The sequence below is a fragment of the Scyliorhinus canicula genome, chromosome 8 (genome assembly GCF_902713615.1).
Source record: "Scyliorhinus canicula chromosome 8, sScyCan1.1, whole genome shotgun sequence".
Classification (NCBI taxonomy): domain Eukaryota; kingdom Metazoa; phylum Chordata; class Chondrichthyes; order Carcharhiniformes; family Scyliorhinidae; genus Scyliorhinus; species Scyliorhinus canicula.
In genome coordinates, this window is record NC_052153.1 from 170704031 (window position 1) to 170723599 (window position 19569).

Consider the following 19569-nt stretch of genomic DNA (forward strand, 5'->3'; position numbering starts at 1 on the left):
AACTGGCCATTCTTCATGTGCAAGCCTTCACTATAACAGAACAGTGGTTAGCACTGTTGCTTCAAAGTTCCAGGGTCCCAGGTTTGATTCCCGGTTTGGGTCATTGTCTGTGCGGAGTCTGCACGTTCGCCCCATGTCTGCGTGGCTTTCCTCCGGGTGCTCCGGTTTCTCCCCACAGTCCAAAGATGTGCAGGTTAGGTGGATTGGCCGTGATAAATTGCCCTTAGTGTACAAAAAGGTGAGGTGGGGTTACGGGGATAGGGTTGAGGTGTGGGCTTAAGTAGGGTGCTCTTTCCAAGAGCCGGTGCAGACTCAATGGGTCGAATGGCCTCCTGCACTGTAAATTCTATGAAAGATCAAAGCTGGGCTGAGCTATGATGCCGGCTGCAGATGAATAGCCAGCTAAAACTGACTGCACAGGTTCACACTTGAAGGTTTCCCACTTGGGTAAGCTACCAAAAGACAACTGCCATGTATCAATGCTCCAACAGGAGTGGAGACTGACAGGGGAGTGGGTGCAAACACTGACAATCTCACAGAGGTTGGTGAATTTGTGGAACTCACTGCCCCATAGTGCGGTGGAGTCAGAATCATTAAATGGCTTCAAGGAGGAGATAGATATAGTCTGATAAAAATTATGGTTTAACGGAATATGGGGGTGGGCGGCACATGACACAGTGGTTAGCACTGCTGCCTACACGGCGCTGAGCACCTGGGTTCGAATCCTGGCCCTGGGTCACTGTCCACTGTGTGGAGTTTGCACATTCTCCTCGTGTCTGCGTGAGGATCCTACCCCATAACCCAACTCTGCACAACTCTTCACCCCGAAGGCAAAATCTCGTTCGGCGCCAGGCAGAGAATCCGTTTTCCCACACGAAATCGGGTCAGGCGCCGGTTCCGCGATTCTCCGCCCCCTACGAAAAGTGGCCTACTCAGGGTGTATGCCCCGTCGAGTATCCACCGCCTCAGGCCATTGCCTGAGGCCCGCCCCACTATTCTCCATCCCCGATTGGCCGAATTCCCGACGACGTATTTCTAATGTAGTCCTGCCTTGCAGGGGGCTCGCAGGCAGCTGTTGTGTCTAGCATGTCCTGCCCCACAACCCAAAGATTTTTAAAAATATTTTTTTAAAAAGGAAATTTAGAGTACCCAATTAATTTTTTCCAATTAAGGGGCAATTTAGCATGTTCAATCCACCTACCCTGCCCATCTTTGTGTTGTGGGGGCGAAACCCAGGAGAATATGCAAATTCCACACGGACAGTGACCCAGAGCTGGGATCGAACCTGGGACCTCGGTGCCATGAGGCAGCAATGCTAACCACTGCGCCACTGTGCTGCCCTCACAACCGAAAGATGTGCAGGTTAGATGGATTGGCCGCGCTAAATTGCCCCTTAGTTGGAAAAAAAATAATTGGGTACTCTAAATGTATTTATTTTTTAAATAAAGGGATACGGTGAAGTTAGGGAGGTGAATTTGAGACCAGGAAGAGATCAGCCATGATCTGATTGAATGGTGGGGCAGGTTCGCAGGGCTGAATTGCCTACGTCTGCTCCTAATTCCTATGTTCCTATGTATAAATAAATAAATACGTGTGTGAATAAAGTATAAAAGAATTCAAGAGAAGCTGATCCATTAATAATCATATTGTGGTATATTTTATCATTTTCACATTTGACTGCGTGCCCGTTTGGCTCAACTCATAGCAGTCTTACCAATAATTCAAACAGTTGTGGATTCAGGTTTTCTTTCAGAACTTGAACATATAAACTAGCCTGACACTTCAGTGCAGCACTGAAAGGTTGCCACTCTTTGGAGGAGTCACCTTTCAGTTAGGATGCGGAACCAAGATTCATACGGACCACAAAAGATCATATACTTCCAATCAGTTTCCCTGGTCATTGGTTCGATCCCGGCTCTTGGACACTGTCCGTATGGAGTTTGCACATTCTCCCTGTGTTTGCGTGGGTTTCGCCCCCACAACCCAAAGATGTGAAGAGTAGGTGGATTGAACACACTAAATTGCCCCTTAATTGGAAAAAATAAATTGGGTACTCTAAATTTATTTTTTTTAAATTATCTCCTCTGCTGTTTCTGGGACCTTGCTGTGTACAAATTTCTCCTCTGCTGTTTCTGGGACCTTGCTGTGTACAAATTGGCTGCCGGCATGACAACAGTGAGTACAGTTCAAAAGCAACTAATTGGCAGTGAAATGCTTTGAGACGCCAGGAGAACTTGAAGGGGATATATAATTGCAAGTTTGTTCTTTCCAATATAATTTGCAAGGCAGTGACAAATGTCAGCCTAAGTGACAATATTTTACTAAATGACAATTATGGGCACTTGTGTAAATGTTACACAAAATTATCTTTCTCACTGTTGCAGTCAAACATCTGAGGTAATGCAACAAACAAACCTCCCTCCCTTCTCTCAGACACAGACATATCACTGTCTGAGATTTGCTGAACTGCTCTTCCTGCCTTTACTCAGCTGCACTCATTCCAGCTTTGCTTGGTTTAATTTTTGCTTGGGGATTTGATTGTTGTGAACAAATCGCACAAAATCCAATAAGGCGCGCTGTTTCACAGGTCCCTATATATCCCCCTGTGATAGAATGAAATCCTATAGGAATTCCAACAAGGGGCTGGACCACCAAGTCTGCTCAATAGTTTTCTGTACGGATTGTTGAAGTTATCGAGAGTTTGTCAGAACCAGGGGAATTCATCAAACTGGTAAATGCAAGCTGACTTTAAGAGTGATGGTGATAACACATGATGGATTTGGTATAGGCATTTAGGCAAGTTCTATTTTTGAGCCCAAGGAGGAATTCTTTCAAATTTAAAGAGAGAATTTAAAATGGTCCATTAGTAACTCCATCAAACCACTCATGCCATCCATTTTGGGTTGCATTCATCTCTTTGCCGCAAGATATTCGGTTGGATCACCAGACTCAGGGTCAAATGGGCCAGCCGGGTCTTACCAGTGGCGCAAACTGGATGATCGACAAAGAGCCATTACCTCTGTTCCCTTTAAGATTAACACCGTGGCTGCTTGATGGAGGCTACCAAAACCTACTGCCTTACTCTCAAACAATGCCATAGATCAGCTAATATTCTCTCCTGAGTGTTACATTCCTGATCCTGGCTAATATATTATCAGAATTTGTCTGTTATTTCCTCAACTGTCTCTTTTGAGGGAACTGTAAAGTGTTAGGTTCGACTCCCATGATCACTGCAATTGCCAATGATCAGTATTCTTCACATCCACACCAAAATCATTCAGGTTAGGAGAGTAACACCTTTCGTTCTACACAAGTCATAATTCACCTACAAGCCACTGAGTCACTGACAGCAAGCAACAAAAAGCAAGAAAAACCAATGAGAGGAGCCAAATAAAAGCCGTTTTTAGATGATTGAAGGACCAGCCTAAAACTATTGAACCGTACAAAGAATACTGGAAAGCTAATTCATTGAAGGAAACATCCATTTGCTAACTGCCAATCGACGCTCAAAAAAACGATTTATTTTTAAAATGTTCCAAAGAATGGTTATCACCTTTCAAGTGTGATTCATTTGGTGGTACGCTGGCTGAGCCAGAAGGTTGTAGGTTCAAGTCCCACTCCAGGACTTGAACACAATAATCAAAGTTGACGCTTTGGTGCAGCATGAAGGGAATGCCGCACTAATAATAATAATAATCTTTATTGTCACAAATAGGCTTACATTAACACTGCAATGAAGTTACTGTGAAAAGCCCCTTAGTCGGCACATTCCGATGCCTGTTCGGGTATACAGAGGGAGAATTCAGAATGTCCAGATTACCTAACAGCACGTCTTTCAGGACTTGTGGAAGGAAACCGGAGCACCTGTAGGAAACCCATGCAGACATGGGGCGAACATGCAGACTCTGCACAGACAGAGACTCAAACTGGGACCCTGGCGCTGTGAGACAACAGTGCTAAACACCGTGCTACATTGTCGGATATGCTGTTCTTTTTGGATGTTAAACCAAGGCCCTCTTTGCCCCTCAGGACAAAGTAAATTTCCAATGCACTGTTTCAAAGAGGGGCAGGGAAGTTTTCCCCAGCTTCCTGGCCAATATCCATCATGCAAGCAACGTCACAAAAATGGGTTATCTGGCGATTAAATTGCTGCTTGTGGGATCTTGCTTTGTCCAAATTAGTTGTTTCATAACCCATACAGCCAGCGGCTGGTTTAGCTCAGTTGGCTGGACAGCTGGTTTGTGATGCAGAGCAAGACAAAACAGCGCAGGTTCAAATCCTGTACCAGCTGACCTTCTCAATCTTGCCTGGGGTGTGGTGATCCTCAGGTTAAATCACCACCAGTCAGCGCTTCCCCTCAAAAGAGGAAAGCAGCCTATGGTCATCTGGGATTATGGTGTCTTTATGTATATTACAAAAGCGACTGCCTCCCACAAATGCATTTCATTGGCTTCAAAGGGCAACATCCTTTTGTTGAGAAAGGTGCTATATAAGTAAATGCTGTTTATCTTTGTGCACTCAGCTGCTACATGAGTGAACACCAATGAAAGGTGCTGCGAACTAGTTACACTATAGCTGGGATGGGCTTTAATGTCCCGTTACAGTAAGAGACTGAATCACTTATAAACTCAATAGAAAATGAAGTGAACACCAATTAAAGGTGAGGCCCTCTAGTGACACAGATAATGGTACCGCAAGTTGTTGATGGAATAGTTCATCTGTTTAACTTGTGAAAGTGCTTTTATTTTGTGGACAGACTGGCCATTCCGAATCTGCGTGAGACAAGATAAATCCAAACTATCTCAACTTTCAATTGTTCCAAAAGTAACCAAAATTGGCCTAATCAGTAAAGTTTAAATCGGTGTCACGCTTCAGTGCTCAGCCTCCATTATTAGATCCTTTTCTTCTGTTGTCACATCAATGCCATCATCATCAGCAAAAAAGCAACTTGAAGTATTTCCCTTTTTTACAAGCTCTTTGCCATTCATTCCGGATGTGAAAGAGTCAATGAAGATTGAGAAAGCTCCCCGCCTCTACAGTCCCAACACAGTACATCTTCTGAATACAGGATTGAGGGGAAATGTTAACGGCTGCAGTGTATGCTGTAAAACACTTGCAATACCCCGAGGAGTACCGACATAAAACAGATCGCATTGCACTGCAATACCTACTTGTGACTAGAGACATGAATAGACATGTTCACATGTTCTCTATAGCAGCAGCTGCAGCTCAAAGCTCTGAGGTAACATAGTTGTGTTATTATACTATAACAGTTACATTTATTCCTCTTGCATTGTGCGCAGGGCCTGAACAATAAATCAGTGGATTAATAAGTGTTGTTCATGTAAATCTAAACTGCATTCTTTAATCGAGATTTCCCCCCGGGTTTCTCACCTCCCCGAATGCGTTGGCTCCCTCGCTGGGCACAACTTCACGGGTTGCAGTCACCATTCGCGACTTTGACATTCTTCTTGTATGAGTGTTGCGATCTATGCGACTGCGGAGAGCACCTCCTGCCGTGTGAGATCCTCTCCTCGCCTGGTGCCCATGCATTTTTCCACTGATAGGCATTGTTTATGGGAACTCTTGTTCAATTTTATTCCCTAATCCAGCGGTTGATGTGGCCAATTGTGGTGTCCCAAACTTTAGACACACAGGTCAACCCAATAAGACTTAGAAAATTGTAACAGGCAGTTCAGCCCAACCTGCCCATGTCGCGAGTCATCCTTCTCATGAACGTAGTCTTAATTCCATATCACCACCTGGTTTCCATGTACCTTTACCCTAATTTCCTTCAACAAATCAAACTTATTCTTGAAAATCTTTACTCAATTCCTCACCTCCAGTACTGCCTTCCACAATCCACTGTGTAAAAGCAATCTCCTGCTCTTCTGTGCAAAGTCTCTTACATTTAATCGTATATATAGAACATAGAACAGTACAGCACAGAACAGGCCCTTTGGCCCTCGATGTTGTGCCGAGCAATGATCACCCTACTCAAACCCACGTATCCACCCTATACCCGTAACCCAACAACTCCCCCCCTTAACCTTACTATTAGGACACTACGGGCAATTTAGCATGGCCAATCCACCTAACCCGCACATCTTTGGACTGTGGGAGGAAACCGGAGCACCCGGAGGAAACCCACACACACACGGGGAGGACGTGCAGACTCCGCACAGACAGTGACCCAGCCCGGAATCGAACCTGGGACCCTGGAGCTGTGAAGCATTTATGCTAACCACCATGCTACCGTGCCGCCCATATATATATATATATATAATATATAGCAGCCTCATTCAAAACTGCTCAATCACAGCAGTCTGTTTTCCAATTGCTCTGTCCCATTCCGCCATAATTGTAAAAATACATCAAATCATCACTTCATCTCCCTTATGACAGAAATATCCCTAATTTGACTCTGTAATTCTTCATAGTGAGCACAATACTAGTGAGCTAAGGACTCAAAAAGTGCAGGCTCTCTGAGCTTTTTATCAAAGGGGTTCTGTTGAAGGCAGATTCAGTTCTCTCGCCGTCAATGGCGTCCATGCCATGATGGACATCTCCAGAGGCCTGTAAGCATTTGAAACTAACCAATAAGCTGTCAAGTTACCACTTGAAGAACTGGGTGTTACTCGGTGCGTACGGTCACATATTACAGGCAGCACAGTAGCACAGTGGTTAGCACAGTTGATGCACAGCTTCCGGATCCCAGGTTTGATTCCCTACTTGGGTCACTGCCTGTGCGGAGTCTGCACGTTCTCCCCATGTCTGCGTGGGTTTCCTCCGGGTTCTCCGGCTTCCTCCCACAGTCCAAAGATATGCAGGTTAGGTGGATTGGACTAAATTGTCCTTAGTGTCCAAAAAGGTGTGGTGGGGTTACGGGGACAGGATGGAGGTGTGGGTTTGGGAGGGTGCTCATTACAAGGGCTGGTGCAGACTGGATGGGCTGAATGGCCTCCTTCGGCACTGTAAATTGTATGATTCTATATGTCGTGGTGCAACCAGCTGCCACTATTCTGCAACTGCATCTTCCACATTGCAACGTAGCATGCGCATTCTGCATCCTTCACAATGAAGAGGTGGGTCTTCAGTTGCACAGGTGAAAAGCTGCAGCTAAACATTTTGAAAAGACTCATAAATGCATTGTGGCTTCAGCATCTCGGGATCCTGGATTGTGCATGTGCAGCCATGAAAATCATGGGACGGTATCTGATGCAGGAACTGGAGGGGAAATAAACAGTGTCCAACTAGAATGAGCAGTGGCTGGGACAGCACTAGCCTCGAGGTAAAGAACAGAAAATGGTGCAGCAATATCAGGGGCCTGTTATTGTGAAACATTCTACCGGCCGCTCGTTACACATTAACTGCCTTTTTTACCCACTCACAAATCCAAAGTACCAACTTTCTCTGCCTATCCTCCTCCCCCAGCCCCACCATCTCCAGCAACCCATCTCTCTCCCTCCACACCATCCAAACTTGGGTTAAATAAAAAACAGTGCCCCCCCCCCCCCATTAACACCTCCTCTGCAATATCGGTAGATACAATATATAACCCTCAGAGACTATTTGGTATCAGGCAAACTCAAGCTAATGTATTAATATACGCTGCTCAAAAGGAAAGAAAAAGAATTGGGAAATCTTGTATGCAAAAATATGTCTGCATCAGTGCAGCATATTAAATTGCTTGCAAGTTCCATCAAATAGAGCAGGATTATATAGGAGGGCAGCACGGTGACACAGTGGTTAGAACATAGAACATACAGTTCAGAAGGAGGCCATTCAGCCCATTGAGTCTGCACCAACCCACTTAAGCCCTCACTTCCACCCTATCCCTGTAACTCAATAACCCCTCCTAACCATTTTGGTCACTAGGGGCAATTTATCATGGCCAATCCACCTAACTTGCATGTCTTTGGACTGAGGGAGGAAGCCGGTGCACCCGGAGGAAACCCATGCGGACACGGGGAGAACGTGCAGACTCCGCACAGTGACCCAGAGGAGAATCGAACCTGGGAGCCTGGCGCTGTGAAGCCACAGTGCTATCGTGCTGCCCTGCGGCTTCACAGCGCCGGGGACCCAACCTTGAGGGACTGTCTGCGTGGAGTTTGCACATTCTCCCGTGTCTACGTGGGTTTCCTCCCACAATCCAAAGATCAGTATATTAGGTGGATTGGCCATGATAAAATTGCCCCTTGTGTCCAAAGATTCGGTGGGTCATGGTGATAGGATGGGGGTGTGGGCCTGGTTAGGGAGCTCTTTTAGAGGGTCAGAGCAGATAGGGCAAATGGTCTATTTCCGCACTGCAGCATTCTGTGATTCTATATGCCCTGTCCAAATAGAATTACAATATATTTACTGCAACAAAATAATCCACATTTTTGTGTATATATATATATTATTACATATATATGTATTTATATGCATATATATATATATGACAAACTTTTAAGCACTTCTCCGAAGTAAAGTGCAAGTCCTTTACGCCAGATAATTGCTTCCAGCTTGGATCAGGATAGTGTGATCGAAATGTAACCGTGCAAACTTTATCACTCAGCTGGACAGGATCAAATTACTGACCTGACCCATGTGCCGCCAACCACAGAACTCTGAATCATGCCTGCCAACACTTAAACCAGATTCCAGTTCTTATTACTCTGCAGGCAGCTCTCAGGGTGAAGTGGAGCGTCCAGATTTCCCGCCGCTGAGAAAGAGATGCTGAGCAACTACAAACGCACCGTGTTCTAAGCTGTCCTGCCCACACATCTGCGGCCGGTGCTGTCTACCGAGGGTTAACAAGTGAAAGGGGAACATTACCTCTTCCCAAAATCATCTCGGGTCATCCTGTGAGACAGTCCTTCCCCTGATTATTGCAAAAACATGTTCAGTGCTTGTTCAGCACTGACAAGGATGTTAGGAAAATCTGGTGGACGAGGATGAATGAACACATGCATAACATGTGAAATCTTTACACTAAATAAAGTACAATATTTACATTCATGCCTTTTGTCGTTTAAAAGAGGGCCAGGTATTGTTTACTCTTCCCATAGCTGCTTGAAGATGAATAATCTGACATGCAGAATGAGAAGATACGATCAGTACAGGTATTATTTCAGGTCCAATTATAGTCTGTAATAAAATGACAACGTATAAATGTGAGGAGTTGTGGGCCATGAATGCACAATTCTTTTAAGCACGGCCACTTCATCACCTCAAGAACGGATGGAGAGAGAGAAGGTTGGGAATCTGGTAACCTGACATCACATCAAACACCCATCAACTAACTCTTTGTACGAGGCACAGACAGCACAGACCCCGAAGCTCACCCCCCCCCCCCCCCCAACTGACTCAGAACTCCCGGACCAGGCACAAGCCGCTCCTGATCTGACTCTTCCTCCTGATCATTTACCTGAGAATGGACTGGCCGCTGCTTTAGCTCCTGAAATCATGCTTCTGCTGCGGAGAAGCGCGGGAGCAGAAATTCATTGTGTGGCAAGCAGCCTCCTGCTCCAAAACCTCTCTACCTGCAGATGCCGGAGAGAATGCTCCCACCATCTCTCTGCCTCTGCCGCTTCAAAGTAAAATGCAGGGGCGTGGGGAGCGGGGGGGTGGCAAGCCGGCTGGCTGGCTGGCGAGCAGGAATACTCCTGCTACCAAGAGATTCTCCACTGCAGCAGCAGCATTATTTAGGCTGAAGCACGTGATCGCAGCTACTGAGTGTTTTAACTTAAGGTTTTTTTTTCACACAAAAAATCCCTGACGGAAACAAAGTGTAGATGGATACATAGATGGATAGATATATGGATCTCGATTCTGCCAGCACACTTTCCCCATGTCTCAGGCTTTGCAACTTCTTCCGATACTTTCCACGCACAGCGACCCGGAGCAGCCGCAAAACTGTCAGTTCAGCTGCTCTGCCATGGGGAGAGCGGGAGGATCATTCAACCGGCCTTCCCCAGCCTGCTCCAACTCAACCAGCAGGGCAGAGCAGCGCCTCACCACTTTGATCTGCACAGACCTCCTTCCTTCTTTTCCCACTCCCCTCCCTCCTTCCTTCCCTCCCTCCCTCCCTCCCTCCTTCCCTCCCTCCTTCCTTCCTCCTTCCCTCCCTCCTTCCTTCCCTCCCTCCTTCCTTCCCTCCCCTCCTTCCTTCCCTCCCCTCCTTCGCTCCCTCCCCTCCCTCCTTCCCTCCTTCCCTCCCCTCCCTCCTTCCCCTCCCCTCCCTCCTTCCCCTCCCCTCCCTCCTTCCCCTCCCCTCCCTCCCCTCCCTCCCCTCCCCTCCCTCCCCTCCCCTCCCCTCCCCTCCCTCCCCTCCCCTCCCTCCTTCCCCTCCCCTCCCTCCCCTCCCTCCTTCCCCTCCCCTCCCTCCTTCCCCTCCCCTCCCTCCTTCCCCTCCCCTCCCTCCTTCCCCTCCCCTCCCTCCCCTCCCCTCCCTCCTTCCCCTCCCTCCCCTCCCTCCCCTCCCTCCCCTCCCTCCCTCCCCTCCCTCCCTCCCCTCCCCTCCCTCCCCTCCCCTCCCTCCCCTCCCCTCCCCTCCCTCCCCTCCCTCCTTCCCCTCCCTCCTTCCCCTCCCTCCCCTCCCTCCTTCCCCTCCCTCCCCCTCCCTCCTTCCCCTCCCTCCCCTCCCTCCTTCCCCTCCCTCCCTCCTTCCCCTCCCTCCCCTCCCTCCTTCCCTCCCTCCCCTCCCTCCTTCCCTCCCTCCCCTCCCCTCCCTCCCCTCCCCTCCCCTCCCTCCCCTCCCTCCTTCCCTCCCCTCCCTCCTTCCCTCCCTCCCCTCCCTCCTTCCCTCCCCTCCCCTCCCTCCTTCCCTCCCCTCCCCTCCCCTCCCTCCTTCCCTCCCTCCCCTCCCCTCCCTCCTTCCCTCCCCTCCCCTCCCTCCCTCCCTCCCCTCCCCTCCCTCCCTCCCTCCCTCCCCTCCCTCCCTCCTCCCTCCCCTCCCTCATTCATTCATTCCTTCCTTCCTTCCCTCCCTCCCTCCTCCTCCCTCCCTCCTTCCTTCCCTCCCTCCCTCCTTCCCTCTCTCCCTCCTTCCTTCCCTCTCTCCCTGCCTTTCTCTCTCTCTCTCTCTCTCTCCTTACCGCCTTCCTTCCTTCGCTCTCTCCCTCCCTCTCTCTCTTTTTCTTCACCTCAAGATTGGAGGCGTTTGTCACCGCCTGGAGTTTGCACATTCTCCCCGTGTCTGCGTGGGTGTCACCCCCACAACCCAAAAAGATGTGCAGGCTAAGTGAATTGGCCACGCTAAATTGCCCCTCAATTGAAAAAAAGAATTGGGGACTCTAAAATATTTTTTCAAAGATTGGTGATGCTTAAAGAACCTGAATTGAAGACCCAATTTTCTCTGCTGAGAGACATTAACTTTCTGCTCGAACCTCTCGAGCAGCGGGACCGTTGCTTCTTTTCAACATAAATTTTAACGCTTCAAGCGCTTTTAAACATTTATTTTCAGCAACTGTACAAATACACTTCGCAATTCATTCAACAACAAAAGAAGCTCCACCGCGTTGAATATCCACAATCAGTTGATGCGGGTTTATGTTTAACCCTCTTGCGTGACATTCCCTCTTCAACTTTCAAAGGACCCCCTTGGTTGGGAGGGGGTCGTTTCGACCTTGTGCAAAGCTGCTGTCAAACTGGGAAATCATTCAAAGCGATGGGAATAGAAAAAACAGATCAGGGAGGGTGTAAAAGGGGCTGTGGATTCTCTCTCACGCAGTGTCATAACAAAGTCAAAATCAACCCCCTCCACCCCACCCCCAAGATTGAATATGAACGTTTCTCGACAAATCCGGAACACGATAAGGGATCATTTGCAAACCAAACTGTTGCAAAACTACCACAAAGGGTAATTGGGAGGAGAACTTCCATGTTATCATCCCCTAGCAATGTCTGGTTTTTGAAATTAGAGGTAATGCCATTGTATGCGGGAGAACTGTGCAACTGACGCCGGGAACCCGCGGAAGAAAGAGAAGGCTCACCTTCTTGGGGCGGAGATGAAAATGCAAAGTAGAAAGCAAATTCATTATCGGAACACCAGTGTGGATTTTGATTGCCGCAGAATTCTATTCTGTGGGCGGCCCGGTGGCACAGTGGTTAGCAATGCTGTCTCACCAGGGACCCAGGATCGATTCCGGCCTTGGATGTCTGTGCGGAGTCTGCACGTTCTCTCCGTGTCTGCATGCTTTTCCTCCGGGTGCTCCGGCTTCCTCCCACAGTCCAAAGATGCGCAGGTTGGGTGAATTGATCAATTGCCCCTCAATGTCCAAGGGGAACGGTGTGGGGTTACGGGGAAAGGGCAGGGGAGTGGGCCGAGGTGAGGATGCTCTTTTGGAGTTCAGTGCAGACTCAATGGGCCGAATAGTCTTTATCTGTGCTGTAGGGTTTTTATGATTCTACAGCACAGAAATCAGGGGTGTGTGTGTGGGGGGTAGTGTAGTGTTAATGTCACTGGGCTAGTACTTTGGTCTAGTACTTTGGTGAAATTTAAATTAAATTCAATCTGGAAGCCTAGTCTCAGTAATGGTGACCATGGCATCTATTACTGGTTGTTGTGAAACCCATCTGGTTGACTCACATCCTTCAGGGAAGGCAATCTGCCCTCCCTACCTGGGCTGGCCTACGTGTGACTCCAGACCCACAGCAATCTGGTTCAGTCTGATATGCCCTCTGAAAAGGCGTGCCAAGCCATTCAGTTGAAGCGCAATTAGAGATGGGCAACAAATGCTGGCCTTGCCTTTGGCACCCACATCCCATATAAGAATTTTTTTTATTTGTTCATGGGATGCGTTGACCTGGACCAGCTTTCGTTACCCAACCCTGAGGGCATTTAGGAGTCAATCACATTGCTGTGGATCTGGGGTCACATGTAGGCGAGACCAGGGAAGGACAACAGATTTCCTTCCCTAAAGGACATTAGCGAACCAGAGCGGTTTTTAAGACAATCAACAATAGTTTCATGATCACCTTTAAACTTTTAATTGCAGATTTTTATTAAGTTAAATTTCACCATCCCATCGTGGTGGGATTCAAACCCAGGTCCCCAAAGCATGATTCTGAGTCTCTGAATGACTAGTCCAATGACAATACCACTACGTCACTGCCTCCCTTAAAAAATACATTGAATCTGTGATGGCTCTTTCAAAGAGTAACCTGCAGTCCTATTCGTCCTGCACTTGGCATTTTTTCTCCTTCAAGTATTTCTCCAATTCCAGTTTATATCTTTTTAATGTTTTTATTGAGTTTTTTGTGGTATACAAAACAAGGAAAAGTGTGGACAAACAGTAGGAGACAGAGAAAGAAAAATAGTTACACATTGGCCGGGTTCAATTATTTCCATACATGCATTGTCATTCTTTTTCTTGCATTAGTTACAGTGGTGGTTGTGATTTCCTGCTTTTCGTTCCCCATTGGTTTTTTGGTTCTGGCTGTTTCCCCTGCCCCCCGTCTTATCCTTTCCTATTCCCTACCCCACTTTGGTCATTTGTCTTGCCTTCTTCCTTCATCTGTGCTTCTGCCCTGCTCCTGGTGTGATACTGCTTCTCATGCTGGGGACTCTGGAGCGAAGCACTGCACAGGGTCAACTCTACCTCCATGTGCGCAAGGCTAAGCCTAATGCAGCTAAAAGTGGTACACAGAGCCCACTTAGCCAGAACCCGATTGTGCAGGTTCTTCCTGGAGGTGGAAGACAAAAGCGAGTGGTGCCAAGGAGGACAGGACAACCATGCCCACATGTTCTGGGCTTGCCCCAGACTTGTTGGGTTTTGGACAGCCTTCTATGAGGCAATGTCCAAGTGGTGGGGTTGAGGGTGGAGCCCTGGCCAAGAGTGGCAGTCTTCAGGGTATCAGAACAACAAGGGGCAGGATTCTCCGAACCCCCCCCCCCGCCGGGTTGGAGAATCGCCGGGGGCCGGCATATCAACCCCGCCCCTGCCGTGTCCCGAAGTCTCCAGCACCAGAGATTCGGCAGGGGCGGGAATCGCTCCGCGCCTGTAGCCCCCCCCCCCCCGGCGATTCTCCGGCCCACGAGGGCCGAAGTCCCGCCGCTGTCATGCTGGTCCCGCCATGTGAATCAAACCACTACATTTACCAAAAGTACAATACTTTAAATCTACCTTCTTGGCTGCAAAGTACTTTGGGCAGTCATGAGTTTGTCAAAGGTGCTGCATAAATGCTCTCTGCCTTACACATTAGGAGTTGGTGGTTTTGAAATGATGCAACACTACAAACTTATACAAAAGTCAGGAGGCACTTTGCTAAATTTTAAAAGTATAAAGCTCTACTGAGGAAGACTTAATGATACAGTGAGGGAATTGGAATGACAAGTTGAGAGATCGGAACCCTCAACGAAGGCACCCGACAGTTTCATTCTCCAGGAATAAGTTACCCAGGAAGCTCACTGAAATGGGCAATATAAATGGTTTCTTCAGTTATTGGATATACCTAGTGAGAGGAGGTTTTGGTGAGAAGGTGGCTGAAGTGTTAAAGTAAATTGTGTTTCTTAGGTCTAATGCATCTTTTGTGTTCTAATGTAGTTCTCACTCGGTTTTTCTCAACAGCCAGCTTGATGGTTTCGCTGTCTTGTTCTTGGGGGACAGAGGGTGTATATGGAGAAGGATCAGGGTACTGATTTAGCTCAGTTGGCTGGACAGCTGGTTTGTGATGCAGAGCGAGGCCAACAGCACGGATTCAATTCCCGTACCGGCTGAGGTTATTCAGGATCTTCTCTACCCTGCCCCTTGCCTGAGGTCTGGTGATCGTCAGGTTAAATCACCTCCAGACAGCTCTCCCCTTTAAATGGGAAAGCAACCTATGGTCATCTGGCACTATGGCGATTACTGTATGGAGGAGGAAGATAATGTGAAACATAGAAAATAGGAGCAGGAGGGAGAGGCCATTCAGCCCTTTGAGCCTGTTCCACCATTCAATATAATCATAGCTGATCTTCCAACTCAATAGTCTAATCCCGTTCTCCCCCCTCCCATAGACTTTATTTCCCTTCATCCTAAGTGCTATGTCTAAATGCTTCTTGAATACATACAGTGCTTTGGCCTCAACTCCTTCCTGTGGTAACAAATTCACCACTCTGAGTGAAGAAATTTATCCTCATCTCTATCCTACATGGTCTACCCCATATCCTCAGGCTGTGACCCCTGATTCTGGACACCCCTACCATCCAGGACATCCTTCTTGCACCTACCCTGTCTTGTCCTGTTATAATTTTATAAGTTTCAAGGGCAGCACAATGGCGCAGTGATCAGCACTACTGCCTCACGGCACCGAGATCCCAGGACATCCTTCTTGCACCTACCCTGTCTTGTCCTGATATAATTTTATAAGTTTCAAGGGCAGCACAGTGGCGCAGTGATCAGCACTACTTCCTCACGGCACCGAGATCCCAGGTTCGATCCCAGCTCTGGGTCACTGTCCGTGTGGAGTTCGCACATTATCCCCGTGTTTGCGTGGGTTTCGCCCCCACAGCCCAAAGATGGGCAGAATAGGTGGATTGGCCACGCTAAATTGCCCCTTGATTGGAAAAATTAATAGGATGTTCGAAATTTACATTAAAAAATAGAATTTTATAGGTTTCAATGTGGTCCTTCCTCATTCTTATGAACTCCAGCGAATACAATCCTGACCAATTCAATCGCTGTCCCACCAACCCAGGAATCAGTAAACCTTCACTGCACTCTCTCTATAGCAAGAACATCCTTCTTCAGATAAGGAGACCAAAACTGCACTCAATATTCCAGGTGTGGCTTCACCAAGGCCCGGTATAATTGCGGCAAGACATCCCTCTCCTCTAATCCTCTTGAAATGAAGTGCCGTACTTGAACCCTTCGCAATGAAGGTCAGCATACCATTTGCTTCAAACAAAAATAGAAAATACTGGACAATCTCAGCAGGTCTGACAGCATCTGTGGAGAGGGAAGGGAGCTAACATTTTAAGTCTGGATGAATCTTTGTCAAAACGTTAGCTCCCTTCTCTCTCCACAGATGCTGTCAAACCTGCTGAGATTGTCCAGTATTTTCTGTTTTTGTTTCAGATTCCAGCAGCCACAGTAACTTGTTTTCATATACCATTTGCATTCTTTACCGCCTGTTGCAACCACATGCTTACCGTCAGTGACTGTACGAGGACACCCAGGTCTCTTTGCACATTCCCCTCTCCTAATTTATGGCCATTCTGATAATAGTCTGCCTTCTTGTTTTTCCGACCTCTTTGGTCTATGGGACGAAACCGGAGCACCCAGAGGAAACCCACGCAGACAGGGGCAGAACGTGCAAACTCCACACAGACAGTCACCCAAGGCGAGTCAAACCCAGCAGTGCTAACCACTGTGCCAATGAAAGAGTCAATCACAATGCCGAGAGCGAATTAGATAGAGCATTAGAGCATATAAAGAAGAAAAAATGTTAAAGGGTTTGATAAATAAGCAGCGAAGAGGATTAGGGCGGCCCGGTGGCACAGTGGTTAGCACTGTGTTCAATTACGGCCTCGGGAGCCTGTCTGTGTGGAGTTTGCACATTCTCCACTTGTCTGTGTGGGTTTCCTCTGGGTGCTCCGGTTTCCTCCCAAAGTCCATAGATGTGCGGGTTCGTTGGCTTGGCCATGCTAGATTGCCCCTTAGTGCCCATGTATGTGTAAATTAGATTAAGGGGTTATAGGAAAAAGGTAGGGAAGTGGGCATGGGTGGAATGTTCTTTCAGAGGGTCGTGCAGACTCGATGGGATGAATGGCCTCCATCTGCACTGTAGGGATTCTATGATGCTATGAAATTGCTCTGTGCAGTGAGCACTGGTATAAGCATGACGCCTGAGAGACATATTCCATTGCTGAAATCTCTATGATTCTACCATCAGGACCACGTGGGAGCGACAGAACATTTTCACTCAAAGGCCTGGAGATATTCCTTGTGGGCCAGAGGTTCTTCTATAAACTCCAGATAACAGCCCTTGAAAAATCTTCTTATCACGGAGCACTAAAACATCAATGCAGCAACTCAGTTGATCTGGCACAGATAATTTTACACCACTGACTATGTCTTTGGGTGAGAAGTGCTGGCGGGGACTGTATCCGGTGTAAAGAGTATTATAAAACAGGTACTTGGCAGATACTTTATGCATTTATCTGGAATCAAAATGTGGTACTGCTCCACAAAGGCAATAATGCACGACATCAATAGCAGCCCAGCAGCAACAGAACACATATAGCTACGCCCAATATTATGGCAGTATACTGTCCACAGCAGTGCCAATGGGCACATTTCTTATTGCATTTCACATGCCATGTGAACAAATGGGTCGAGTGTGATCCTTCAATAGAGTCAAAATTGATTTTAAAATCCCCAGGAGCTATAATGTCACATACTAATTTTATACAGGTTTTTAATTGCGAAGAATGGATGCCATAAAGTGCCTCGAACCTTTTTCTAAAATTGGATGAATTCAGAAATATTCACTGATTCCTCTCGCTGGTCTTTCAACTGAACTGTTGAAATCAAAGCTTCTTTATGTAACCAGAAAAAGACTGGTGTTTAAAAATATCAAGGACTTTCATCATTTTAGGCGGATCGATATTTGAGTTATTATTCAAGATTTAGAGCATTTCCTTTAACATTTATTTAAATGTCAGGCAAATTCCTTTATTACGCAAAGTTATACTCGCAGCAAGTTAATGAGACGTAATACACGAGAGAGAACCAGAGAGGTTTACAGCAAAGAAGGGGGCCATTTGACCGACTAATGTTATCTGTGCTGTGCCCTTTACGGAGCATTCAAAGACTAATCCTATTGCACCCTTTCCCTTCATGGTCTGGTGTCATCCTCTACTTCAAAGGTATATCCAATTTTGCCTGAAAAGAGGCAATGGTTTCTTGCCCCTTCACTGCTTACAAGAAAAGCATTCTATGTTATGAATTTTAAATTGCTGACAACCAGAGGAAGTAGTTTCTCTACTCACTCTATCAAAACCATTCATCATTGGAAAACCTCTATTAAAATCCAAGTGATACCAGGAAGGTCTGACATTCGATCCATTGTCTGGGTTGAGTTACTTGATCTGACCCAGGTGGCAGAAGTGGTCTACAATTTGCTTCGACGACCCCGGAGCTCAGAACATGAAAAAAAAAATCAGCCAATCTCCCCACCTCCTGATGGGTTATCAATAACTTGTCAGGAAGAACATGTGTGTGTACCCATATGTGAAGAAGATAGGATATGCCTTAGCCACAGTCCTCTCAGGTTGGCTAACCCTCTTGTCAAAAGATCACGCATGACGAATAGCCACTCAGCAAGGTATGGGAGGGCAGCAATCATCTGTAAACTCGATGAGAGTCAGTGGCCCAGGTTTTCCAGATGTTACCCTGACAGTAAGCCATTAAAATGAATGGCTTACCATCAGAATTATGATCAGAAATCCAACGCCAGCACGCCTTTTGGGGGGGGGGGGGGGGGGGGGGGGGCAGAAGATTCGGGGGCTGGGGAAATCAGTTGGCAACTTAAGAAGATGATCTTCCGGACGTCAAGTTAGCAAATATAAAATCCAGCTCTTAATAAGCAGCAGCAACAATTCCATTACATTTATAATGAAGTGTTTATTTTAAAAATCGTGTACTCTAACTCTGCAGATCATTAACTGAAGATGGATGCAATAAAAGGGCACCGACTGACGCCAAACAAGAGTGCGTCTCAGGCTGGGCAGATTTTGTCCCTCAGGGGAGATTCTGGAGGAGTGCCCAAGACCGTACACACACAGCACTTAGAGAAACAAGATCCCCTCGGCAGCACCGACAAGAACACAGACCGCACCGGTTTACACTTATCAACAGCAATCCCAGTCACAAACACCAAAACACTTAGGGCTTGCACACAAGGATGGTTTAACAAACTGGCGATGCCGTTTCTGTCAATTCATAAAAGTCAGAGAAAACAAAAGGCTGGCAGCACAGTTACAGACAGACACATTGATTGCATGCCCCACGCAAGACTTTTGCATTCTGACTTTTTCCTGGGCTCCCTATTTCTGGATTATGTTTTGAGCTCAAAATTATTTTCATTCCAACTGTGAGCGGTGATGGGATTATTTGAAGAAGGTGTTCAGAAGAGTTGCAGAGCAAAATTATGTGACGGAGATTAATTTAAGAGGGCAGATCCATTGAGGTTAATCTACTTCTTTTTCAGTCAGACTCGCTTACTCCACCAAGCTCATTCTCCACAGTCAGGACCGGTACTTTTAGATATGAATGTAACATATTGAGCAAGATAATAACATAGGAGTGTTCTCTGAGGTGGCTCTGTGATACAGTTGTCAGTTGTGCAGTAGTGGGGGCAGCACGGTGGCGCAGTGGTTAACACTGTTGCCTCATGGCGCCTAGATCCCAGGTTCGATCCCGACTCTGAGACAGTCCGTATGGAGTTGGCACATTCCCCCCATGTCTGCATGGGTCTCACCCCCACAACCCAAAAAGATGTGGAGGGTAGATGAATTGGCCATGCTAAATTGCCTCTTAAATTGGAAAAAAAGAATTGGGTGCTCTAAATTTCAAAAAAAAAATTTAAGTTCTGGGTTCT

The 19569-nt window shown here is 47.1% G+C and overlaps 1 protein-coding gene across 23 annotated transcripts in view; it reads right to left on the reverse strand.

Annotated features, from left to right (window-relative positions):
• Positions 1–19569, reverse strand: part of tenm3 (teneurin transmembrane protein 3) — a 4148867-nt gene that overhangs the window by 452124 nt on the left and 3677174 nt on the right. Inside the window, exon 1 of one of the 23 annotated variants that reach the window (XM_038805744.1) lies at positions 9413–9588. The exons of 21 other annotated variants lie outside the window; for them this stretch is intronic. In XM_038805744.1, coding sequence (XP_038661672.1) covers positions 9413–9452 — 40 coding nt within the window. In that variant the 5' untranslated portion in view covers positions 9453–9588. Of the gene's footprint in view, positions 1–9412; positions 9589–19569 lie in introns of those variants that run through there. One more of the 23 variants, XM_038805747.1, reaches the window with a different exon arrangement.